The 20,638-nt window shown below is 38.5% G+C and overlaps 4 protein-coding genes across 4 annotated transcripts; 2 read left to right on the top strand and 2 right to left on the bottom strand.

Moving 5' to 3' along the window:
• Positions 1–849: 849 nt before the first annotated feature.
• On the bottom strand, positions 850–3,100 carry LOC145899071 (carbohydrate sulfotransferase 14-like). The gene is made up of 5 exons (XM_082987783.1): positions 2,843–3,100; positions 2,534–2,698; positions 1,767–2,045; positions 1,258–1,443; positions 850–1,125 (listed from the first exon to the last, which is right to left on the bottom strand). The coding sequence occupies exons 1-5, from the start codon at positions 3,044–3,046 to the stop codon at positions 928–930; spliced, it is 1,032 nt and encodes a 343-aa protein (XP_082843909.1). The 5' UTR covers positions 3,047–3,100; the 3' UTR covers positions 850–927.
• Positions 3,101–4,650: 1,550 nt separating this feature from the next.
• On the top strand, positions 4,651–9,254 carry LOC145897554 (organic cation/carnitine transporter 2-like). The gene is made up of 11 exons (XM_082985897.1): positions 4,651–5,372; positions 5,563–5,680; positions 5,815–5,876; positions 6,202–6,305; positions 6,376–6,530; positions 6,803–6,971; positions 7,254–7,481; positions 7,701–7,915; positions 7,976–8,158; positions 8,300–8,438; positions 8,682–9,254. Exons 1-11 carry the CDS (start codon positions 5,007–5,009, stop codon positions 8,728–8,730), a joined length of 1,788 nt encoding a protein of 595 aa, XP_082842023.1. The 5' UTR covers positions 4,651–5,006; the 3' UTR covers positions 8,731–9,254.
• Positions 9,255–10,380: 1,126 nt separating this feature from the next.
• LOC145897971 (solute carrier family 22 member 16-like) lies at positions 10,381–15,134 on the top strand. The gene is made up of 11 exons (XM_082986425.1): positions 10,381–10,440; positions 10,590–10,731; positions 11,374–11,435; positions 11,513–11,616; positions 11,966–12,120; positions 12,422–12,590; positions 12,834–13,064; positions 13,586–13,800; positions 14,071–14,253; positions 14,379–14,517; positions 15,044–15,134. Exons 1-11 carry the CDS (start codon positions 10,381–10,383, stop codon positions 15,132–15,134), a joined length of 1,551 nt encoding a protein of 516 aa, XP_082842551.1.
• An 839-nt stretch (positions 15,135–15,973) lies between these two features.
• On the bottom strand, positions 15,974–19,800 carry LOC145897970 (sodium-coupled monocarboxylate transporter 2-like). Its single transcript, XM_082986424.1, has 13 exons — positions 19,752–19,800; positions 18,968–19,071; positions 18,715–18,903; positions 18,565–18,630; positions 18,372–18,491; positions 17,958–18,112; positions 17,581–17,721; positions 17,149–17,367; positions 16,925–17,037; positions 16,709–16,866; positions 16,378–16,610; positions 16,211–16,317; positions 15,974–16,155 (listed from the first exon to the last, which is right to left on the bottom strand). The coding sequence occupies exons 1-13, from the start codon at positions 19,798–19,800 to the stop codon at positions 15,974–15,976; spliced, it is 1,836 nt and encodes a 611-aa protein (XP_082842550.1).
• Positions 19,801–20,638: the final 838 nt, after the last annotated feature.

Below are 20,638 nucleotides of genomic sequence, written 5' to 3'. Positions count from 1 at the left end.
TATTTAAATTAGTCCTCTAGCTCCACCACACGGATGTTATTTGAAATAGTCCTCTAGCTCCACCACACGGATGTTATTTAAATTAGTCCTCTAGCTCCACCACACGGATGTTATTTGAAATAGTCCTCTAGCTCCACCAGACGGATTTTATTTAAAATATTCCTCTAGCTTTAAAATACATCTGTGTGGTTGTTTAAATAACATCGGCGACATAGACCTAGAAGCTATTTGAAATAACTACCTTGTGGTAAAGCTAGTGAAAGAACTTGAACTTTCTATTTTTAAATTATATCCGGGTGGTGGAGCTAGAGGACTAGTATTAATAAAATCCGTGTGGTGGAACTAGAGGACTAATTTAATAAAATCCGTGTGGTGGAGCTAGAGGACTAATTTAATAAAATCCGTGTGGTGGAGGTAGAGGACTATTTTAAATAACATCCGTGTGGTTCAACTAGAGGATTATTTTAAATAATATCCGTGTGGTGGAGCTAGAGGACTATCATTAATAACATCCGTGTGGTGGAGCTAGAGGACTAATTCAAACAACATCCTTATGGTGGAGATAGAAGACTAATTTAAAAAAACATCCGTGTGGTGGAGCTAGAAGACTATTTTTAATAACATCCGCGTGGTGGAGCTAGAGGACTATTTCAAATAACATCCGTGTGGTGAAGCTAGAGGACTATTTCAAATAACATCCGTGTGGTGGAGCTAGAGGACTAATTCAAATAACATCCGTGTGGTGAAGCTAGAGGACTATCATTAATAACATCCGTGCGGTGGAGCAAGAGGACTATTTTTAATAAAATCCGTCTTGGTTTGTTTAACTTAGAGTTAAGAAATGCATTGACTGAATACACACTCACTGAATACACGCATATCGCAATAAGTGCTTAAAGAAATGAAGAATTTCGACAAGAAAAGGATTTACGCAAAGGTAAAATTTAACGGACTATAACCAAACAGTGTGAAGTCTTCTCTATAGGCTAGGTAAAAGTCTTCGACGACCTCGTCGGAAACCAGTGAATGATAGTAGGTGACATAGTTCGAGGAAGTTGGCTTGTACCATTTCTGTTGCTGGGGAAAATGGACTTCATCAGGAGCACCAACGGTCCTCAAAATTTTCTGGACAAACACAATTGTAAGGTAACATCACACCTTTCTCGCAAAAGTATCTCCAAAAACAGTGCAACACAACATGAGCAATCGAAAGTGTAATAAATTATTATTATAACGAAGAAAATAATGCATTCTTACCTCCGACATAATGTTTATTGTGTCGTAAGTCCCAATGAAATCGTACTTAATTGCACAGGGTTGGCACAGCTGGTTGATCGGTGTAAAATGTTCGTCTAATTTCAGTGGTGTTTCCGGCTCGGAAAGGTAACGAAGCATATCCTCATAGCTGACGTCATCGCCCGGCTCATCCCATGGAAAATGCTCCTTCATATGTTAAAACAACAGGTGGGCAATCACTTAATGTTGCGTATAGTTGTAGTATTTTAGGTGGCGATTTTTCTTAGATTGTATAATTATACTGACGCAAGTTCAAAATAGGAGTTCTGTCATTTTTAAAAACTATTTAAACGCGCAAGATTGCTTTTCTTTGTTTGTTGGGCATGTAACTTATAGTTGGAGATTTATATATAAAAAGCCAACATCTTTAGGAATGTCCCTTGTGTCAAGCGTTGCATCGCCTATTTTTTGTAGAGTTGATATATAAATAAACAAAGTAAATAGCGTTATTTATACAGATTTCTATTTACCCGCTCTTTGTGATATTGGCTGATAATGTTCGGACCGTGTTTCCTGTAGAAGTCTGGTATTTGCAGAAACTTGTTTCTATAACCGGATAGCGCTCGTTCGAGTGGATGGCGAACGAAGGCAAATTTAAAGTAATTGTTTAAACGCTTGTCTACTTCTTGGTCACTGTAGTCGGAAAGCTTTTTGAACATTTTCGTATGATCAAGATGTGGGACGTCCAGTACGGATTTGATCTTCCCATGCATGAGTAGGTACGTCTTTTTCCAGTTGGAACAAGCTACCTGAGCGAGGGTTTCGGTAAATTAAAAAAACTTTCACTGTCACTGCTACAAAATCTACCACAAATGCATTGAGAAGGAATTTAAGTTGTCCAAAACAAATAAAACTGTTTTTAGGAATGTGTATAGTATTGTGCGCGTGAGAACAAATTACGTGAATATCATTACCTTTGGTAAACCAATCCATTAGGTTGATTCGATAAAGTTTTAGTGTCATAGTTTCAAATCGTTAAAATGCAGAATTGTAAATTTTAAAAACTCTTGCATAAAATCCTTATTCGTTTCAAGATCGTTGGACATCCCATCCTACATATAGGCATTATCACTATCGCCCAAAACACGAAACAACGTAGCATAAGCAGACAAAATATACAGGTTTATATAACTAACGACCTTGTGAGACAAATAGTTAAGATTTTATACATTAAAAAATCTGTTGAAACGTCTTTGTTGGTCGTAAAGTAAATCTGATTACGAAAACTTCCCTTTACCTTTGGAACATAACAGTAAATAAATTTGAACTGGTCACTAACAAGCAAGTGCCCAAAAAGCACTTTTTTCTGCTTCGAACTCAGTCGTCTGACATCCATGGGGTGCCTTCCGTCGTCTTGGCAACGTCTTAAAACGTCATTTTTCAACGTGTCGTCCAATGTCGCCTGCAATAAACAGTTTTTCTCACTTCAATTTTTTTCTTATATTGTGCTGGTGTAACTTAAACTGCTCTTTAGCGACGTTGTTTCTACAAGAATCATACTTGTCATGAAAAATTAGCACTAAAATTTATGTGATTGATTTCATACCGGCTGCGAAAGCTCATTTTCGGGCTCGTATTTGACAATTTCCTCATGGAACGCAAAGTCCGGCACACCAAAAGCGGTCGAGTCGCGATAAGACAAGATCCAAGCTGAGAAATGTCTTCCGTTTGGAAATAAATACTCGTGAAAAAAGAATACCGCCAGCAACAAAATGGCCAAGTTTTTTACAAACCGCCTAGACTGCCTCATTTTTATACTAAATCAATAGTAAATAACCAATAAGTATCACGGTTGGACTTTGTATCACCGACTGTAAATGTAACAATACACATTCAACATGTGATCTGCAAATAGTGTTAAAGCTCTGTTAATGATATTACAACACAAGGTACATAGCAATGCAATACACCAGTCCAATCAACTGTTACCAATCAATGTAACCAATCGTTGGTTTTGAATGTAGCATGAGCTATTTAAACAAGCCTTCTTTGTCGCTAAAGTATACCCATACCTTCGCCGTTTCTCGTTGACTGATAAATCTTTGCCTGCAATCAGACTGTGCCGCACACCAATGACTGTTCATAAAGTGTCAAACCTAAGCTTTGTAGCACGATAACGCGTTGCGGCAACTGAGTTATGGACTGCCGGTTATCAGCTCGGTGATAAACTTTGCTCCAGGGCATTGTTCACAAACTTAAACGTGGCACATGCTACCAGCAATTGTCCGTCTGGTGTAAGCATACACTTCAAAAGCATTGAGTCTCTTTAGACAAAATTTACCTATAATAGAACCTCATGCCCTCACACACGTTGAGTGTGTTCTGTGAAGGGAATTGTTTCGAGCAGGAAACAACGCGAACAATGAGCTGTCATTGTGGTACAGAGATTTAACACGCTTGTAGCAATGCAGCCAGTCTTAAGAATTTGATCAACAAGGATTTGGATGGACATTTGTAACGACATACAGTTATTTTTGCTGCGTTTAAAGCTACACGGATATTTCAAATATTAAATAAATCTGGTACTTTTGATTTTGATTTATAAAATAAAGCCGCAATAGCTTTTTGTATGTAAGCCTATCAGAGAACAAAGAGCATCGTTTATTAGTTTGCAAGGACGCAATTAACACGCTGCGATGTGCTTTGTAGGTGGTAATACATCACATCATGCCAGACCTGGATCCAAGGAACTGTTGGTGGCTGCAACTAAACAACCAAGTTGGAAACATCGCCCACCGTAATATGGTAAAACTATTGTGTAAGGGAACTGCAACGAATTTATAATTACCAAGCTAAATGATTTCTACGCCATCACCACAAAGGCAACTAGTAAGTTGCATTATATGTTCAATGCATGTGTGTGTCCAGCAAATGCTGTTTGTCCATGTGAACGGTATTCATGTTATATTGTAAATGGTTTCCTCTGCTCTGGACTGTCTGTGTTTGCAGTATGGTGCTTGGTCATCTCATGTAACTCTGTTACGTATAAGTGTTTGGAATTACAAGGCTTAAAAGAATAAACATATTTTAATGTTAAGGGACGACTGAGAATATTATATTCCTAAACAAGGTAACGGGAAGTCGAGACTGTTAACCTAAGGCATATTTGACTTTAAAGCAGACAATATACACTTAGGTTCACGGAGAACACTACGACTAACTCTAGTTAAGCGCCACCTCTTGTTTCTATCGTTACAGTCCTTTTTTCCCCAATATCTTTGCCACGTAAATGCTATCCTGTTATTTCTTGCTTGGGCAGCCAAGAAAATCGGCAAAAATAAACTTAGAGGCTTCACAAGAATGTGCCATTTTACACAGCACTTGGTTGGTTATATTGGCAAAAGTACCTGATGGTTAAAACATTTCTTCGGCAATGCAGCAAATACGAGTTAGGTACTGCGCTAAAAAATCACTATTCATATCCTTTGTGAACCTAAATTATTGTTTCATGCAATCGCGTGATTAGCAGGATCGGCCCACTGCTCTGGCCCCTGCTTAGCGATCATGCACAGCTATCGTATCGAGATCATCAGGTTTACAGACATTGCAGCTGCAGCAATTTTTTCGGAGCGAGACCTGATAGCCTTCCTTGGATTTTTTGACGACTATCTTGTGTTTTTGTTAGTTGACTTTATTGACGGTTGTCTATTGCGGAAATATGACCTAACAGTCACGGAAAACCAGGCAAAGTTTGTTCCGACAAGCGGAAAATGGAGTGGAAAAATACCAGAATGCTGTCTCACGCAAAAAATGTGCCATGTCAGCTCTCTTCATCCAAGCGCGAACTCACTAACGAGACGTTTTTCTCGCCGGGGTTTGTTTTTTTGGGCCGGAAAAATCTAACATCAATTGCAGGGAGTCATAGCTGTAAAAGTACTTCAGTACTCATAGGTTACACAGAGATGGCGGGTAAACAAGATGTATTGACGACTTTTGGTCGATACCAGAAGCGTTTGTGTATTATATTGCTTGTTACAGCGATTTCCGTCGCATTCTCGGAGATGCAATTTCTGGTCACCCACTTTGGTCCATCCTTTCGTTGCTGGAACGCCGACATTGTAGAGGAACGGGAAGTGGTGAGTGTTTGTAGCGTTGACCTATTTGCTCTGGTGTGGGCCTATCAATATGTATATGGCATTAAAGCAATCTTTATATTGTGTGTAAATGATAACAGCCAACAACACCAGAGTCGTCTACCATTTGTTCACATAGTGTATAAGGAAGCTGTTTACGCTCGTTTGGCTGGTTGCTGCTTGCATGTGATAGGTGAAAATTGACGTTACAAGTTACAACGGGACTGAATCGCGTGGGAATTGGACCGAATCGTCTCAGGTGGAACAAGGCTTGGCGGACGACGAATGCGGGGTCCGAAATGGGTCACAAGGTGTGATAATCTTTATAAACATAAAGGAAACGTACAATATCGCTGTTAAATAGTCTATATCTCAAAAGGTGCATTTATTCCAAAACACAATTTTTACACTGATCATCAAAGTTAATGCATTTATTTACTTATAGGAGTGGAAAATGATGCTCTCAAATGTCATTTTAATACTTCGCACACGTCGGTCGTGACGGAAGTAAGTTTTCTACCATTTCATTCAAAATTATGTCACAATTGTATAGTTTTGGTCGAAGGTGCGGGTCGGTTTCGCCAGGTTCTAAGTGTGTGCACATAACATTTTAGCTTTCGTATAATTAATTGTGTTAAAAATATTAAGCGCTTTTTTGCTGTTGGCTCAGAGTAAGCCCTATAGTATAAGTGCACTCATACTCTAGGTTTTTTTATAGACAAACAGTCCAAGGCCGTCCATTTATATTCATGAAATTGCCTGATTCCCCTTTCGTGATATTTATGCAAAATCGACTTTATTACCGCACAAAAATAGTATCGTTGTTTTGTAGTTTGGGCTGGTGTGCGAAAAAGCTTGGGTGAAACCATTGCTCGTTTCCATTTATATGGTCGGAAAAATGGTCGGAGGTCAAAGCGGAGGGGCGCTATCAGACAGGTACATTTTGGTTTTAAGAGAAAAAATGATTCGAGTTTTACATGCAAAATGCTGACAACGGTGTTTGCAGGTTTGGAAGACGCACTATATATCTTGCAAGCACCCTTTTTCAATTCCTAAGCGCGTTGGTGTTAAGCTTTCCAACAACGGCAACCGCGTACGCTGTTCTTGTGTTTGTCTGCGGCCTTTTTGGGACTGTACGATTCCAGGCATCCGTCCTGCTAGGTAGGGTGACAACGATCCACCTTTTAAACTAAACTATAATATGGAATCCTGTTTATTTCTCGAAAATAAATTAATATGTTTCTGTGACGAGTGTAGGTGTGGTTGATTAAAATGGCCAAATATTTGTATTTGGTAGAATATTTTCAACACATTTTGTCACTACTTCTGTGTAAATGCGACGTTTTGAAGTCGAATGTACATTTGTGCAATTTGTCGTGATATAAATTTCAGAAACACGCAATTATATAGCCCAAAAATATTTTATTTGGCAGGAACTGAATTGGTAAATCCAGCAATGCGAAGCTTTTCGTATTTCTGCAATGGTTTCGGATTTGGCATCGGTTACGCTTTAATGCCGCTGACCGCTTATTTCATTCACGATTGGCGATGGTGGCTCAGATTTACCTCTTTTATTGGAGTTATCTATATCCCATGTTACTGGTAGGAAACTGACGTTTTGTCGATAATGGAAGTTTCGTTGAGTGGTTATTGGTGGCATGCTTTAGTTCCTGCTGTACAGTAGCAAAGTAACAAAGTTCACTTCAAGTGCCGATTTTTAAAATAGCGATAAATCCAATTTTTTCATACCACTTTACTATTTTGTTGCATTTTTTTCTATAAACTCATGATACTTTGCCCTTTCAATAAAATTGCACTTTGTAGCATTTTAATTCACTTAAACACAAGAGTTACGTACTGTTCCTATACCAACCATAACCGCAGGCTGATTGACGAGACGCCGATATGGTTGTTGGCTGCCGGAAAAAAAGAAGAGGCAGTGGCTGTGTTAAGGAAAATTTTCAAATACAACGGGGAAAGTAAGTCCGATGTGGAGAAACTGGAATTCCTGCAGCAAGATACAAAGAAAAGCGAGACCATGTGTTCTACTATGATGAGTTTGTTGCGCATTCCGTCCCTGCTCATGAGAACTACTATTGTGGCCATATCGTGGTGAGTTTGCGAAACCTGAAAACCTTTGCATTGCGGTAAACCTATTAAAACCGTTTAGCTGTACTGTAGCAACAAATGCGCTAGTCAACATCTGTAGAGGTCAATTCTCAAGAGTTGTATTGCTAAACCTAACAATGCGCTAAAAACATCTTTAGGATTTACGATAGTTTGAGATAGAATCCAACCCACAACAACATATTTTTGCTTGCATTTTCACAGGATGGTGGTGAACATGACGTACTATGCGATTGCATTGAACAACGACAACTTAAGCGGCGACTGGTTGTTGAACATGTTCTTCGGCGGTGTCGTGGAGATGGCCTCTTCTTTGGCGTACTACCTCTTTGCACAAACTGCTGGACGCCGCAACAGTTTCATAGCATTGATGTTTCTTACCAGTTTCACCTTGGTTGCAACTCCTTTTATCGCTGAAGGTACGTATGCGATTAATCGGACTTGCGGAATGTGAGTCGAAACAATGCAAGTTTTTGCAGTGAACGGTACTGCGGGCGTTGTGATATCGATGATCAGCAAGTTCAATATATCAGTGGCCTTCGCTATCATATATATATACACTGGCGAAATGTTCCCGACGCACGTCAGGCATTCCGTGTTGGCTCTTTCCAGTGCATTGTCTCGACTCGGAGGAATACTGTCACCATATTTAATATACGCAGGTTGGTATTGTAAATTTAAACTGTATACTCAAAACAGGGTGTTATATATGCAACTTATATGCACCCAACCACAGTTTGAAGGTTAATTTTTGCTGTCAAATTTGCATGAAACATGATTTACGGCTTGTATTTCTCTGGCAGATGAAACCAGCAGTTCTGTTGCACCATCTGTGGCAGTGGCTGCGGTCATTTTCTTGTCGGCCTTCTCGTATTTGTGGCTTCCCAAAACAAAGGACAAGGTTTTACCGCACACGGTTGCCGAGTCTGTGGCCATGAAGAGGTAACAAGCAAGTTTATGATAAACGCAGCGAAACAAATTCATTTCAGTATTGCTTTATCGCAGTTCGACCTATTTTTAAACTCCAGATTGAGCAAGAGTTATGCAACATCAATTGTCAGCAATAATAGACAAAAAAATTAAAACGCATAACAAGAAAAAAAACTAATACCCTGCTGCAAGTCTCGTTTACTCGATTAAGAAATGCATAGGTTATATTTTTGTTTACGTGTATATTTTATGCAGCAAAGTGTTCAATACATGCCGAAGTCAAAAGTATTCGGGGGACGTGTGAAAAGCATTGACCAGATGCAACCACCAGATTGGACTGATAACGAACTACAAGCTGCCGAACTCATTTATTTACCAAAAAGCACAAATGCTTTTCTACCGTGTCTTGCCACCATTGTACATATTTAATTTGATTCTAATCTGTAAATTGAAAGTATGACTACCATGACTATTTTGTGTTAGTTTGTGCTTTTGATTCGCAACGACATTAAACAGAATCTAACATGATTTTATGTTACTTCATCAACTATTGGCATCCACTGAGTTGTGGAATGTGTTTAATGCATGTATGTGTGTAAGTAAATCCTGTTTCCCACGTGAACTTCGAGTGTTAGTTCATGTTGTAGCGTAAATTATTTCCTCTGCTCTGGGCTGCCTGCGTTGCAGTCTTGCGTTTGGTGATTCTTATTCTGATTATAATTTCTATCGGTTGCTGCGTAAACTGCTTTTGTAAAAAGGATTGAAGTTAACATTGTCTGTCTTGTGTCTCCATATTGGCACTTGGTAAGAATAAACTTGTAAATATTATTCGGAAGAAATTTTTCCAAACAAGAAGAAAAGACTTTAAATATGAAAGCCAAAGCTAATATGCTATTAATTATCTTTAGTTAAGTAGACGTTTCGAACACGAACTGCGTTCATCATCAGTACTATTGAATGAATTAGATACATGCAGCAGAGCACTGGGGTAGACATACAACTAAACGGGCAGAAATTTAAAAATTTTAGCTTTCATATTTAAGGTAATTAACTCCGTATTTTGCACCCAGAAGAAAAGAGATTTCCAAATTTCAGCCGCAAGGAACTCTATGCCTAACCTAAAGCGTTACCTATTGTGGCATGCGTTGCATTGGCAACGTATGTCAAATGAGCCAGTTTGAGCGTTTTTGCACTGAACTAAAACCTACTTGGAGCAAACACTGCATGTGTGTTTGGTTTCCAAGTGTTGTATTGACTCTTTGATGCGAACATTAAGTATTTTCCCATCACAATATTTTTTCTGCACCACATTAGGTGTTGCAATACGTGCTACTATATTGTCCGGCTGATAGCGTTAAATGATGATTATGCATATACATTTTCTCTAAGCGCGCCGTCTCCATGGAGCCAAGGGCAAAAATTGCCAGGCGTGAAAGAAAGGCATTTAGTCCGCCACTGCCTTCGCAGTCGGAATCGATCATTTGAAATACACGGCCATAAGTCTAAACGTCCTGACATGCTTGAAACTAAACCTCGAGGCAGACATTTTTGAAAGCTTTGGATGAACGAACACAGCTACAATGAGTTCGGCAGATATCAAAAAAGGTTATGTTTGATTTTGTTTCTGATTGCAGTGCCCAGTGCTTTCGGTACATTTCAGTTTTTAGTGACCCACCGACAACCGCCATTTCGATGCAAGAATGGGGGAAAAAATGTAAGTGCCTTGAGCATGTGTAAATAATCATGTACAGTAGTATACTTGCATTCTTCGACGTAAATGTGTTCTACCGGCCCCTGTTTAGCATATATTGGAACAACTTAAAATATAACATTTTAATAATCTTGCGTGACATAATACAAAATAAAAGGCAACAACGCACTCTAAATGCCTTAATGGTGCAGTTTTACAAACTGCACAAACTGACTGTTTCGATTGGTGCCAACAATTAATGGCATGGCAACAAATTACGCATGGGTTGTTACTGCACAGTTGCATCTGCATTGGAAGCGTGACGTAGGGCAACACTCAACGAACCAAGGCAAACATCGTTAATCGGGCGGTGACCAAGTACCCTAGTTTCCTTGCACAGCGGTGTAGGTGACATCATCTTAGCATACTTTGTCATGCTGCTTTTTGGATTGTCATAATTTATTTTTTTACAGACATTACATGGGAACGAATCCAGCCTGGTGGTTCCAACTTTCGCGCAAGCTAACATCTCTTACCTGAATGGGGATAGAAATAACAGCCAAATATTTCAAAACGACAGCTGCCATTCAATTTCTATAGACAGCCTACCCACAGGTTTGACATGGGGTAAAAACAGTTAAAACTAGGTCAAATTATTGGTCCGAATCAAGTGTCGTTGAGTTGCTGGAAAGATGCTAAGTGTGGGGCTCTTATGGTCATTGGACCGTGCAGTTGGTCGCATTTTTACAACCCGGTTTCATTCGATGGCAATACTGTTTACACAACCTAGTGTTTCACCGCTTTGGGCTTTGTCTCTGCTGTGTACTTAGCCACTGACGTCTTCTTACCTCCACAATTTGTACAGGGTATAGTAATTGAATGAATACAAAACTACTTTATTACTTATTAACAACCCAAACTGTCCTATAAAATAGCACCTTGTAATGCAAACTGCAAAATAATAAGATTTTGCTTAAAAGCACTTTTCTGTATTGTTTCTTTTGACCAAAAAATTTCGCAAGGTAAGTCAAGAATGGCTGGGAGCCAGTGAATTTAACTATAAGCTGTATATACCGATCAGTTGGTAATGTACAAGTGAATGAATGTACTTCTCCGCAATTTATTTACGTTTTTATGTTGCCTGTGGATAGTTCTAACTCGTTGAGCCTGAAAAAATTGAGTTGCAGAATTGGTTTGAATACTGCATTGACAAGTTACCAGTAAACATATTTGGTAAAGTATTTCTATTTTCAATAGAGCATAACCTGACCAATGGAGATTGCGTGTACTTCGGTTTGCATCAATCCGTTATTACAGAAGTATGAAAATTAATCGTTCAATTTTATAAACACGCAATACGTTGTAGATATCTGACACAAAAACCGATTGTTTTCAGTTCGGCATAGTGTGCGACCGCGCATGGATCAAACCAGTGCTGGTCGGGATTTTCATGGTGGGAATGATGATTGGAGGTCAAGTTGGCGGCATTCTTTCTGACAAGTATATAAATACCACTTATAGATATTTTTCCCTTGCTGTTTCGCAACTGTTTTCAAAAGTTACGAATGTTGTTAATATTCAATTTCTGTCTCAAACTTGGCACCTTTAGTCAGACATGACAACAAAAAAGGATATCTAATTCTTAGAGACCTAAATAATAAAAAATACAAGCATGCCCGATTTTGTGTGGTGCACCAAACGACTTTTGTGCCACTTGCATATTAACTATTTTTTTTTTAATAAAACGTTTTTATTAAAAAAGAAATCGCATTTAATGGTTATATGGTTATGTCAAATGCCCTTATAGGTCAACTAAATTTGTACAACGGTTTTCTTTAATGTGCTTCAGACTCGGCCGCCGAAAAATACTTCTTGTCGCCACCGTGTGGCAGACTGTATTTGCCGTCCTTCTCAGCTTCGCTTGGAATACGACGTCATACGGAGCAATTCTTTTTCTGTCAGCCTTGCCAGGCGCTGTTAGCGCACAAGCCGGAACTTTAATGGGTAAGTGTATTATTTGTCAAACAGCAAAAAGGCATAACACAAAAAAGAAAAAAAAATGTTCAACGAAAAGTATAGCTAATGGTCTCAAATGTGGTTAAAAACAGAATCCAATCTGGTGGTGCAAAATATCCATGGCTTTGATTTTTTGGCCACATTCTTCATACAATTTGCGGAATTATTTTGTTTTATATCTGTAACCAATAATACCGGTGTTCACGTGACCTTACGCTAACACAGCGTCATTTTTGAACTGTAATTAGTTAATGGACAATAGTATTCAAACAAGTGAATCAATTCACAGGTTCGGAGTTTGTGAACTCATCGAAAAGAGGCTTCTCGTACTTTTGTTTGGCCCTGGGCTTTAGCTTTGGCTACATGTTGTTGCCACTTACCACATTCTGGATATACAACTGGCGTTGGTGGCTCAGGTTTATCACATTGCTTTGCATTCCATGTCTACCATTAGTTTGGTGAGTAAAATGAAAAAAACTTGAAGTTTGACCCTGTTGCATACCATAGAAAAGTTTTGGATAATGATAATTCAACCATTTATTTTGCAACCACTAGTTCGATTTCCTGTGGTAATAGTGATCGCCGTTCGAGAATTTTCAACCCCACGAGCATTTACATGCACAGGGCCTACGCGAATAAGTTTACGCTCAGCTAGGTTTAGAAACAATGGACTATAAAAATAGGCAATCTTTCGTCCATAGGATGATGGATGAAACACCAGTATGGTTACTGGCTGCAAATAAAAAGGACGAGGCTTTAGCAGTAATGCAAAAAGTCTACGAATACAACGGGCGCAATGGGGAAGTGGTATTAGAGGAATTGAAGCGTCTTAAAAAAGATGAGACGGAATATGGGAGCGTGTGTTCGACATTGAAAAACTTGGCAACAGTGCCAGCTTTGCGGATAAGACTACTCATAATTTTTATCGCTTGGTAAGTAGGCTATCTTATAGTCGAGTTGTTGATGTTGGAGAAGTATGTTGTAGTATATGCATTGTTTATCACTTTATTCTAAACCAGAAGTGGGCAAAATTATTTGACTCCAAGTCAAGAAAATATTGACAGTTTGTCTGGCTTTGCACTACAGATTCTTACATATTTACCATATCTAACGTTAGACAGTTTAACATCAGCAAAATAATAGTTTTCTATATACCAACATATACCAAAATAAATTAAACCAACAGTCCCAACCTGACGGATTTGGCCAGTGGCGGCGTCTGCTGCAGTATACAGAATAAATGGCATTTGTTTCTCAGGAAATAATAAACGAGCTGTGGTTTTGTTAAGCTATAGCTATCTTTGCCCATAATGTACAAATATTAACGAATAACATACACGAAAAACAAAAACAGTTGAAACGGTGTTCATTGTAGCGTTCTCCATTAATGCCATTGCGTATACACCCAGACAAGGCGTGATGCAAAACCTAACCTGTAGATCTTTTACGACAGGTTGATGGTGAACATGACGTATTACGCCATTGCACTTAACAACGACAGTCTCAGCGGTAACTGGTTATTGAACATATTTTTGTTTGGTGCCGTCGAGTTGGCCTCTGCTATCGGATTCGCATTTTGTTCGGAGATGGTCGGTCGACGCAACAGTTACGTTGCTATGATGATCCTCACTGCTTTGACATTATGCGCCACCCCGTTTGCAGCGCTAGGTAAGCAAAAATTCCAATCTTGCTTCAGATAGAAAGTTTCAGATGGAAAATGTTTAACATTTGAGTACACACAGCGAACCTATTAAACGTTTGTCCTAAATATTTTATTTGAACGGTTTTATTTGTTGTTGACAAATCGAGTGCAATTACGTAAGTGTGTGCATGTACTACTTTGTCATTATTCCTTTGCTTATAGAGTCAAAGATTGAGAAAATTCATTCCACACTTTAACTTTTACACTTTAACCCTTTCCACTCTTTTTGAATCAAGTCAGCGGATCTGCGGGTGTGGCACTTTCAATGATAAGTAAATTCAACGTGACGATATGTTTCTCCATTATCTACGTGTACACCGGCGAAATTTTTCCAACACACATCCGACACACTGTGATTGCGCTCTCTAGTGCCGTCTCGCGGATTGGTGGAATCTTGGCTCCCTTTATCATATACGCTGGTTGGTTTGAACCAAAAATATAAATAAAAAAATGGTTTCATTTTAGTAAAAATGAGCCAAAAATCTCTGGTTAGAGTATTTTTGCATATAAAATGCAAATATTTACTTCTTAAAATAAAATTTAGATGAAGTTTCCGACTCTATAGCACCCTCCATCGGCATGTCTGTGGCTCTTCTGATTTCGGCGTTAACATTTCTCCACCTTCCGAAAAGCAAGGATTACCCGCTTCCCCAGACTGTAGAAGATGCTGTGGCCATGAAAAGGTAAACTAAAAGTCACCAACTTACACAAAGCTACCACAATATGGTGAACAGACTTTTCCACCGTTTTAAAAAGACTCGAGTTTTGGTCCAATTTCCAAATTTAACAACGTTATCTTGTCTATGGCAACATTTTCAACATAGCTTGTAAATGTTGGTTGTGTCCTCATTGCTAATTGGTGTGTATATTTACATTGAGCCGCAAACATTACACACTGTTTCGACCTGTATGGCCCGATCAGCACTGCTGGTCACTGAGTCAGGTTTAGGTGGTTTACAAGTCAGGCATTGTCACCAGCTCATTGATTGGTATGGCTCACTTGCCTTTAGATATTTACATTGCAACTTCTGCAGAAAAAATATTTTGACACTTTAAACCATTCTAAGTCAGTCGTTGTTTCTGTGCAAAGTTTATGGCCTACCTACCTGCTGGTGTTTCAGAATTTTCAAAGGGCAGCGTAATAGAGCCAATAATTACGCTGTTAACAACTACAAAAAGTAGCCTAATGTATCCCTATTTTCTATGTAGCAACGTCGGTCGATCGTGTCTTCGGCGGACAGAAACTGCTACCACGAGGTTGCAGCAGATGAAAGAGGTCCAAGTGGTGGCAAAAATTTAATTGACCATGTCGACCAACACAGACTTCGTGAAGGATGCATTTTAACCTCAACAATTCATTCAACTAGTGACATAACTGTTTGTACGTTGTGGGTTGAATGACAAATTGAACGTGTTGTTTGTTTGGTTTACTTTACTTCAAGTTGGTCGCGCTATTACTCTGCAATCCAAATACCTGTGTTTCTTCCGCCAAACGAAACAAGTGACCTTTTCCCACCCCAACTATAGAGATACAAAGTGTGAAAGTGTGCATGACTCATAGAGTAGCATATTGTGTTGGACACACAACAATCCTAAATAACGTTATGAGAAAAAATGTCAAGAAATGACTTCAGGATCAGACGAATCTATCTTTTTCGTATCTTCGAACTCGAAGAAGAGTGATATACGGTCAACGTCTGTCTGCATGATCTTTTAATAAAACGGGTATGTAAATTTTGCCATAAAACTGACGAAACGCACGATTTGTACAAACACCTTTAGATATGCCACCATATCAAGTTAAATTTGAAGTAAATGACTTTTCAGTTGCGTGGTGTAAGTAGAACATTACATGCCTGTCATAACCCAAACTGTAAAAAAACGGACGACAAATTAAACAACATCGAGACTTGGATATTGACGATTGGAATATATTCGATACATTAAAATAAACCTTCAATGAAAACCAAATTACTGGTTTGGTGGCCGCAAACGAAGCAGCTGGATTTATAGTTTAACAAAATAAAATGTGTATGTATAGTATACACACAAATGACATCAATTTTAGTTACTTTTCTTGTTATCGCTCGGCGCATCTAAACTGCTGCCAAACGAAGAAAAAGCAACAGCATCGTGAAATTATTTCGAAAAATTCTCAACAGAATTTAAACCCAGTATTTCGTCATTATTATTATCCTTTGTCTCATCAACAAGTCGAGGAACTCCAAATCGGAAAAATTTTACGACTGACTTTGGGAAAATTGAGTTATCAATCACAGGAAGAAATAACTTTGGGTCCATCTTCTTTGGATCTTTAAAACCTAAAACACAATCTCATTACAATAATCTTAACGAGCATTTCATTCATTGTACAACCTGTACAAGCAGAAACCGCGATTCCAACAATAACAGTAGTGGTAAACCCTACCAGTGTGTAGTACATGAAAGACATTGCCTGCATAGGGTTGTATTTCTTTTCCACTCTGTATTTAATAACATTTCTTCGTTTGTTAATTTTTTTTTACTTGATCTGATCAACTTACACTACAATTGGAGTGGTAGCATGATTTGTAAATTCACTCCATGTGGAAGACATCTGGTAACTACTCCTCGAAATATTGGAATACGCAATTCTGTAGTCGGCACCCGACGCCGTGCAGTTATCAGTAGAAGTAGGAAGAAGACGCAGGGACTCTGGATCTTTTCCGTTGATCAGACTTCCGAGAGCTATCCACAGGCTGAAGCAAATACCCGCAACTTGGCCAGTAAAGGCACCCTGTGACAATATTAGAATGTACATACGAAGGATATTTATAAGCTCTTACATACAAAATGATAAAACTGTATACTTGGAAACGAAAGTGTGACTCCCACCTTTGCATTGCACCACGGAATAAAAATGCCAAGTGTGAATATTCCAAGTAAAGGGCCACCGAATGCCCCACGGGTTGAGAATATGATGGAAACGATTGACTGCGAACTCATCGTCGCGAGAAAGGCGATAGTTGCCACTAAAACTCCTACTGCCAATGCTGCAAAATTATGCATGTAAATTTGTTTTATGTGTCGTGGTATTATTTCTAAATTTACCTGTTAGCTTGCTTATAATTAGTTGTTTGCCGTTCGACAACTGTGGGTTTAACGGAATGATGAAATCCTTGAGAATCATTGAGCCAATGGTGTTGATACCAGATGACACAGAACTACAATAGTGAATATATTTATTATATGTTGATTGGACACTCCGTACAATGAAAACATATTGACTTTGATGTGATTTCTTTGCCAAAAAGGCGTGAAATTGTTAACGTTACCTCAAGGTGCCACTATAAGCAGCTGCAACAAAGAATCCCGACATTCCAGGAAGATCATGAAGTGATTCAAGTGCAAGATAAGGCATCATTTGATCAGATTTTTCGATCTTTTTTGACTTCAGGGGGTCGCAGCCTTCGAAGTAAGCGTATGCAACACATCCACTCAACACTGCTATGAACGTGATGATGACCTTCGGAATGAGAGCTGTACAGGATGCACTGAATAAAACCCACATTTGAAGGGTTGCTGACGGGGCCTAATATATTTGAATATGCTATAAATTACTTTTACATGTCACAAGCTTTCGATATGCTACAACCAGTTTTAATGCGCACCAAACCTGTAATAAGAAAACCTTATTTGTACAGATATATTAATACTGGGCGATAAGTGCCGAAAACTACCGGCTACTAAAAACGAATATTACTTACATTCTCGCGTCCTTGACAGATTTACATGACAAATATCGTTGGCAAGTGGCCTGTTGCACGCAGGCTGTTATTGCATGTGACGAACCCATCCCAACCATAACGGTCCAAAACGTTGTTCGAATCGTTGGGTCCAAGTCAAATCTAAAATATCAAAATGCTCAGTCTTTTATGACGAAAGCATTATTTGGCGGTTAGAATTAAACACGTATACACAGAAATACCAATTGGACGAGGGAACATATCGGTAATAAAGTTTTGTTATTTTCTTATGTCTACACTTATAACTGATTTTTCAAAGCATCATATTTTTTGACAATGTTTGCTTTGAAGAAATTTGTTGTGTTCCTTGTTTTTATGTGATTAAAATGGCAGCTTACGTCCATATGTTGTTTCGTCCACTTCTCTCATTGGCTTCCCATACTTTTGCAGGCCCTCCAACTATAATGGTTCCTTGTATAAGGACCGAAAGGGAACCGATAAACATTATGGCAGCTTGCAAGGTATCTGTCCATACAACTGCCTTAAGTCCGCCCTGCAGTGAAGTATTTTATACATTTTCATATTTGACGTGACATTACGCGATAAGACGTGAAAAAATTGCATAAAATACACTAATGGATTATTCAGATTGATTACAAATTTGTTCGAACTTTGCTTGAAATCAGTCATTCAAAAATCGGGTTGTTATGTGAACAATTAAACATTTCAAATGTAAGCAAGTCAACATTATTCAGCCAATTCCTCTGATGTCAAAATATATCATGTAAAAATAATAAATTAACAGAACTAACAACAGCCGTGTACATGGTGCAGATAACACTTGTCATGATGATGCTCATCGTAATAGAAATTGGTGTCATAGCACTGAGAGCAAGGGCTGGAAGATATACAGTTAGTCCCATGTAAATTACCTGTAATTTTTTTGAAAAATATACAATATTGGCGCGAAGCACAAAATATTCAGCAATGGAAAACGTTTTATACCATATTAATCATTTCTATGGTCGATGTGATCTTTCTGATGATTGGATGAAAGCGCAGACCAAGATACTAAAAAGAAACAAAGAAGCAAACCGGATTTATTGATTGCTTTCTTCCAAAATTATTCGTGTAACTTAGTAGCAGAATATGAACCTCGTAAATAGTGTTGAGTCGTAGACGGTGAACCAATGGAATGTAGTAAAGACATCCCACGATTGTCGTCGAAACAGTTGAAAAGCAATACCAAACTGTTACCATTCCAAACAGGTACGTCTCCGAGGGAAAACCGATAATGGTTATGGCAGAAATGAAACTTACAGCGATGGAAAAGCCGACTGGGAACTGTTGAATACGGTGTAGTTTTGTTTTTAATATCTAAGCATTTTGAGTCAATGATTTTGCTCACCGGTGACATTTTCTTTCCGCCATAGAAATAGTTTCCAACATTTTTCTTTTGTCGATCTTTTACTGCGAAGAAGATTCCGATGGCGGCGGAGAGCACGAGAGTAACTGAAAAGCAAATAAGTTTTGCACGTGTTGGCAATTCCGCGCATCAACATTTCCGCATGTGCTGTAACCTACATTGTAAGCACACACATTGAACACTTTACAACAAGTTTAACACGATGAGGATCCGTGGATGAACTTAACAAGTTTTTACTTGCAACATTGTGCCAATTTCTAAATAAATGTGAAATATGTCACTCTTCAAACGCCTATAAAAGCGCATTATATATTGAGCCGTATCGGTCTTTTGGCACTGAACTGTACTTTTTCTGGTTTAGCTCTGTTAAAAAGGCTGATGTTTGTTTTCTAAAAATCACGAGCTTTATTGCAAGTTCCTCTTGATTCGTAATGTTAATCTGATTAAGCCAAAGGAACTGACGAAAGCAAATGTTTATTAGAAAATGCAGATCGGTCCTTTTTTACAATGCCAAACCAGAAAAGTACCACTGATGAGATCTTATCGGTCGAAAGTGTGGCCATCTGTCTGCAACTTACACAAAACAAGCACTGTTTAGTATAAACAACAGTGGCCGAAAACGATCAAAATCTTTTTGAGGGGCATCTCATACTATTCCCTTTTGATATAAATAACTTTTTTGTTAAGGTTATCAAGCAAAACACAACATGCACTTAAGCCATGTGGACCGTGAAACTTTCTAAAAACTTTCTTAAAAACATCATACCGACGAATATAACAACATCCAGAGTTCCAAAAGAGTATTTTTCAGCCATAATCAACTTCACTCATCAACAAATGTTGGTTAATGTTCCAAGCTTGTTACAGTGGCTGCTGCAATATTTGCTCGTGACAACTGACTTCTCATTGGACAAGTTCACGTGATATAGATAAATTCTTATACACTACATTTATCATTTCTATGCTTAAGATGAACTTTATGATGATTGGATGAAACCAGAAACTCAAACAGGCCTTTGTTTTAACTGGAATGTTAAATAGTAGGCCAGGCATATTTTGAGATGCGGCCACTTTTCAAATCGTAATTGTAGATTGGAAGTTTTTTTAGTTGCTTGTTTTCCTGCCTGATGTCGAGAAGGAGTTCAAATTTTTAAACATAATACGACAACATCCCAGCGACCATACTTATTTGCGTAATAACTTTTTTTGGAGTCCCGAGTATCGCATTTATAACGGAATGTTGTGTTAGTTCAACGACCATTACAGGTAATATGTTCAAAATGCCAGACATAAAAGTATCTTTGCCATTTACCCACCCCCCCCCCCCTCCCCCCCGGAGGCAGATTTCGCCACTGAACTGGGGCCCCATGTTCGGCAACACCCATTTTACATTATATCACGTTAAGTATACGAAGAATTTGCAAGGATACTTTAATGTGTTGAATAACCATTGGTTGGAAGCCGTTGATACAAAAAATTTTGATAGAATCTGGAGGAGAATAGAATACGCGGAAACGTTTGTCAGAAGCCAAAACATTTTTGTTTTGACTTGCGGTATAGTGTGTGCAACAGCGTGTTTCATTGCTCCAGATACAACTACAATATCATATCATAGTATACTCCTGATATGTTGATCTTTAGTTTATGTCTAAC

Source organism: Ascidia mentula, chromosome 4 (genome assembly GCF_947561715.1).
Source record: "Ascidia mentula chromosome 4, kaAscMent1.1, whole genome shotgun sequence".
NCBI classification, from domain to species: Eukaryota; Metazoa; Chordata; class Ascidiacea; order Phlebobranchia; family Ascidiidae; genus Ascidia; species Ascidia mentula.
The sequence above is the reverse complement of the archived record's forward strand: the minus strand, read 5'-3'. Positions and strand labels throughout refer to the sequence as shown.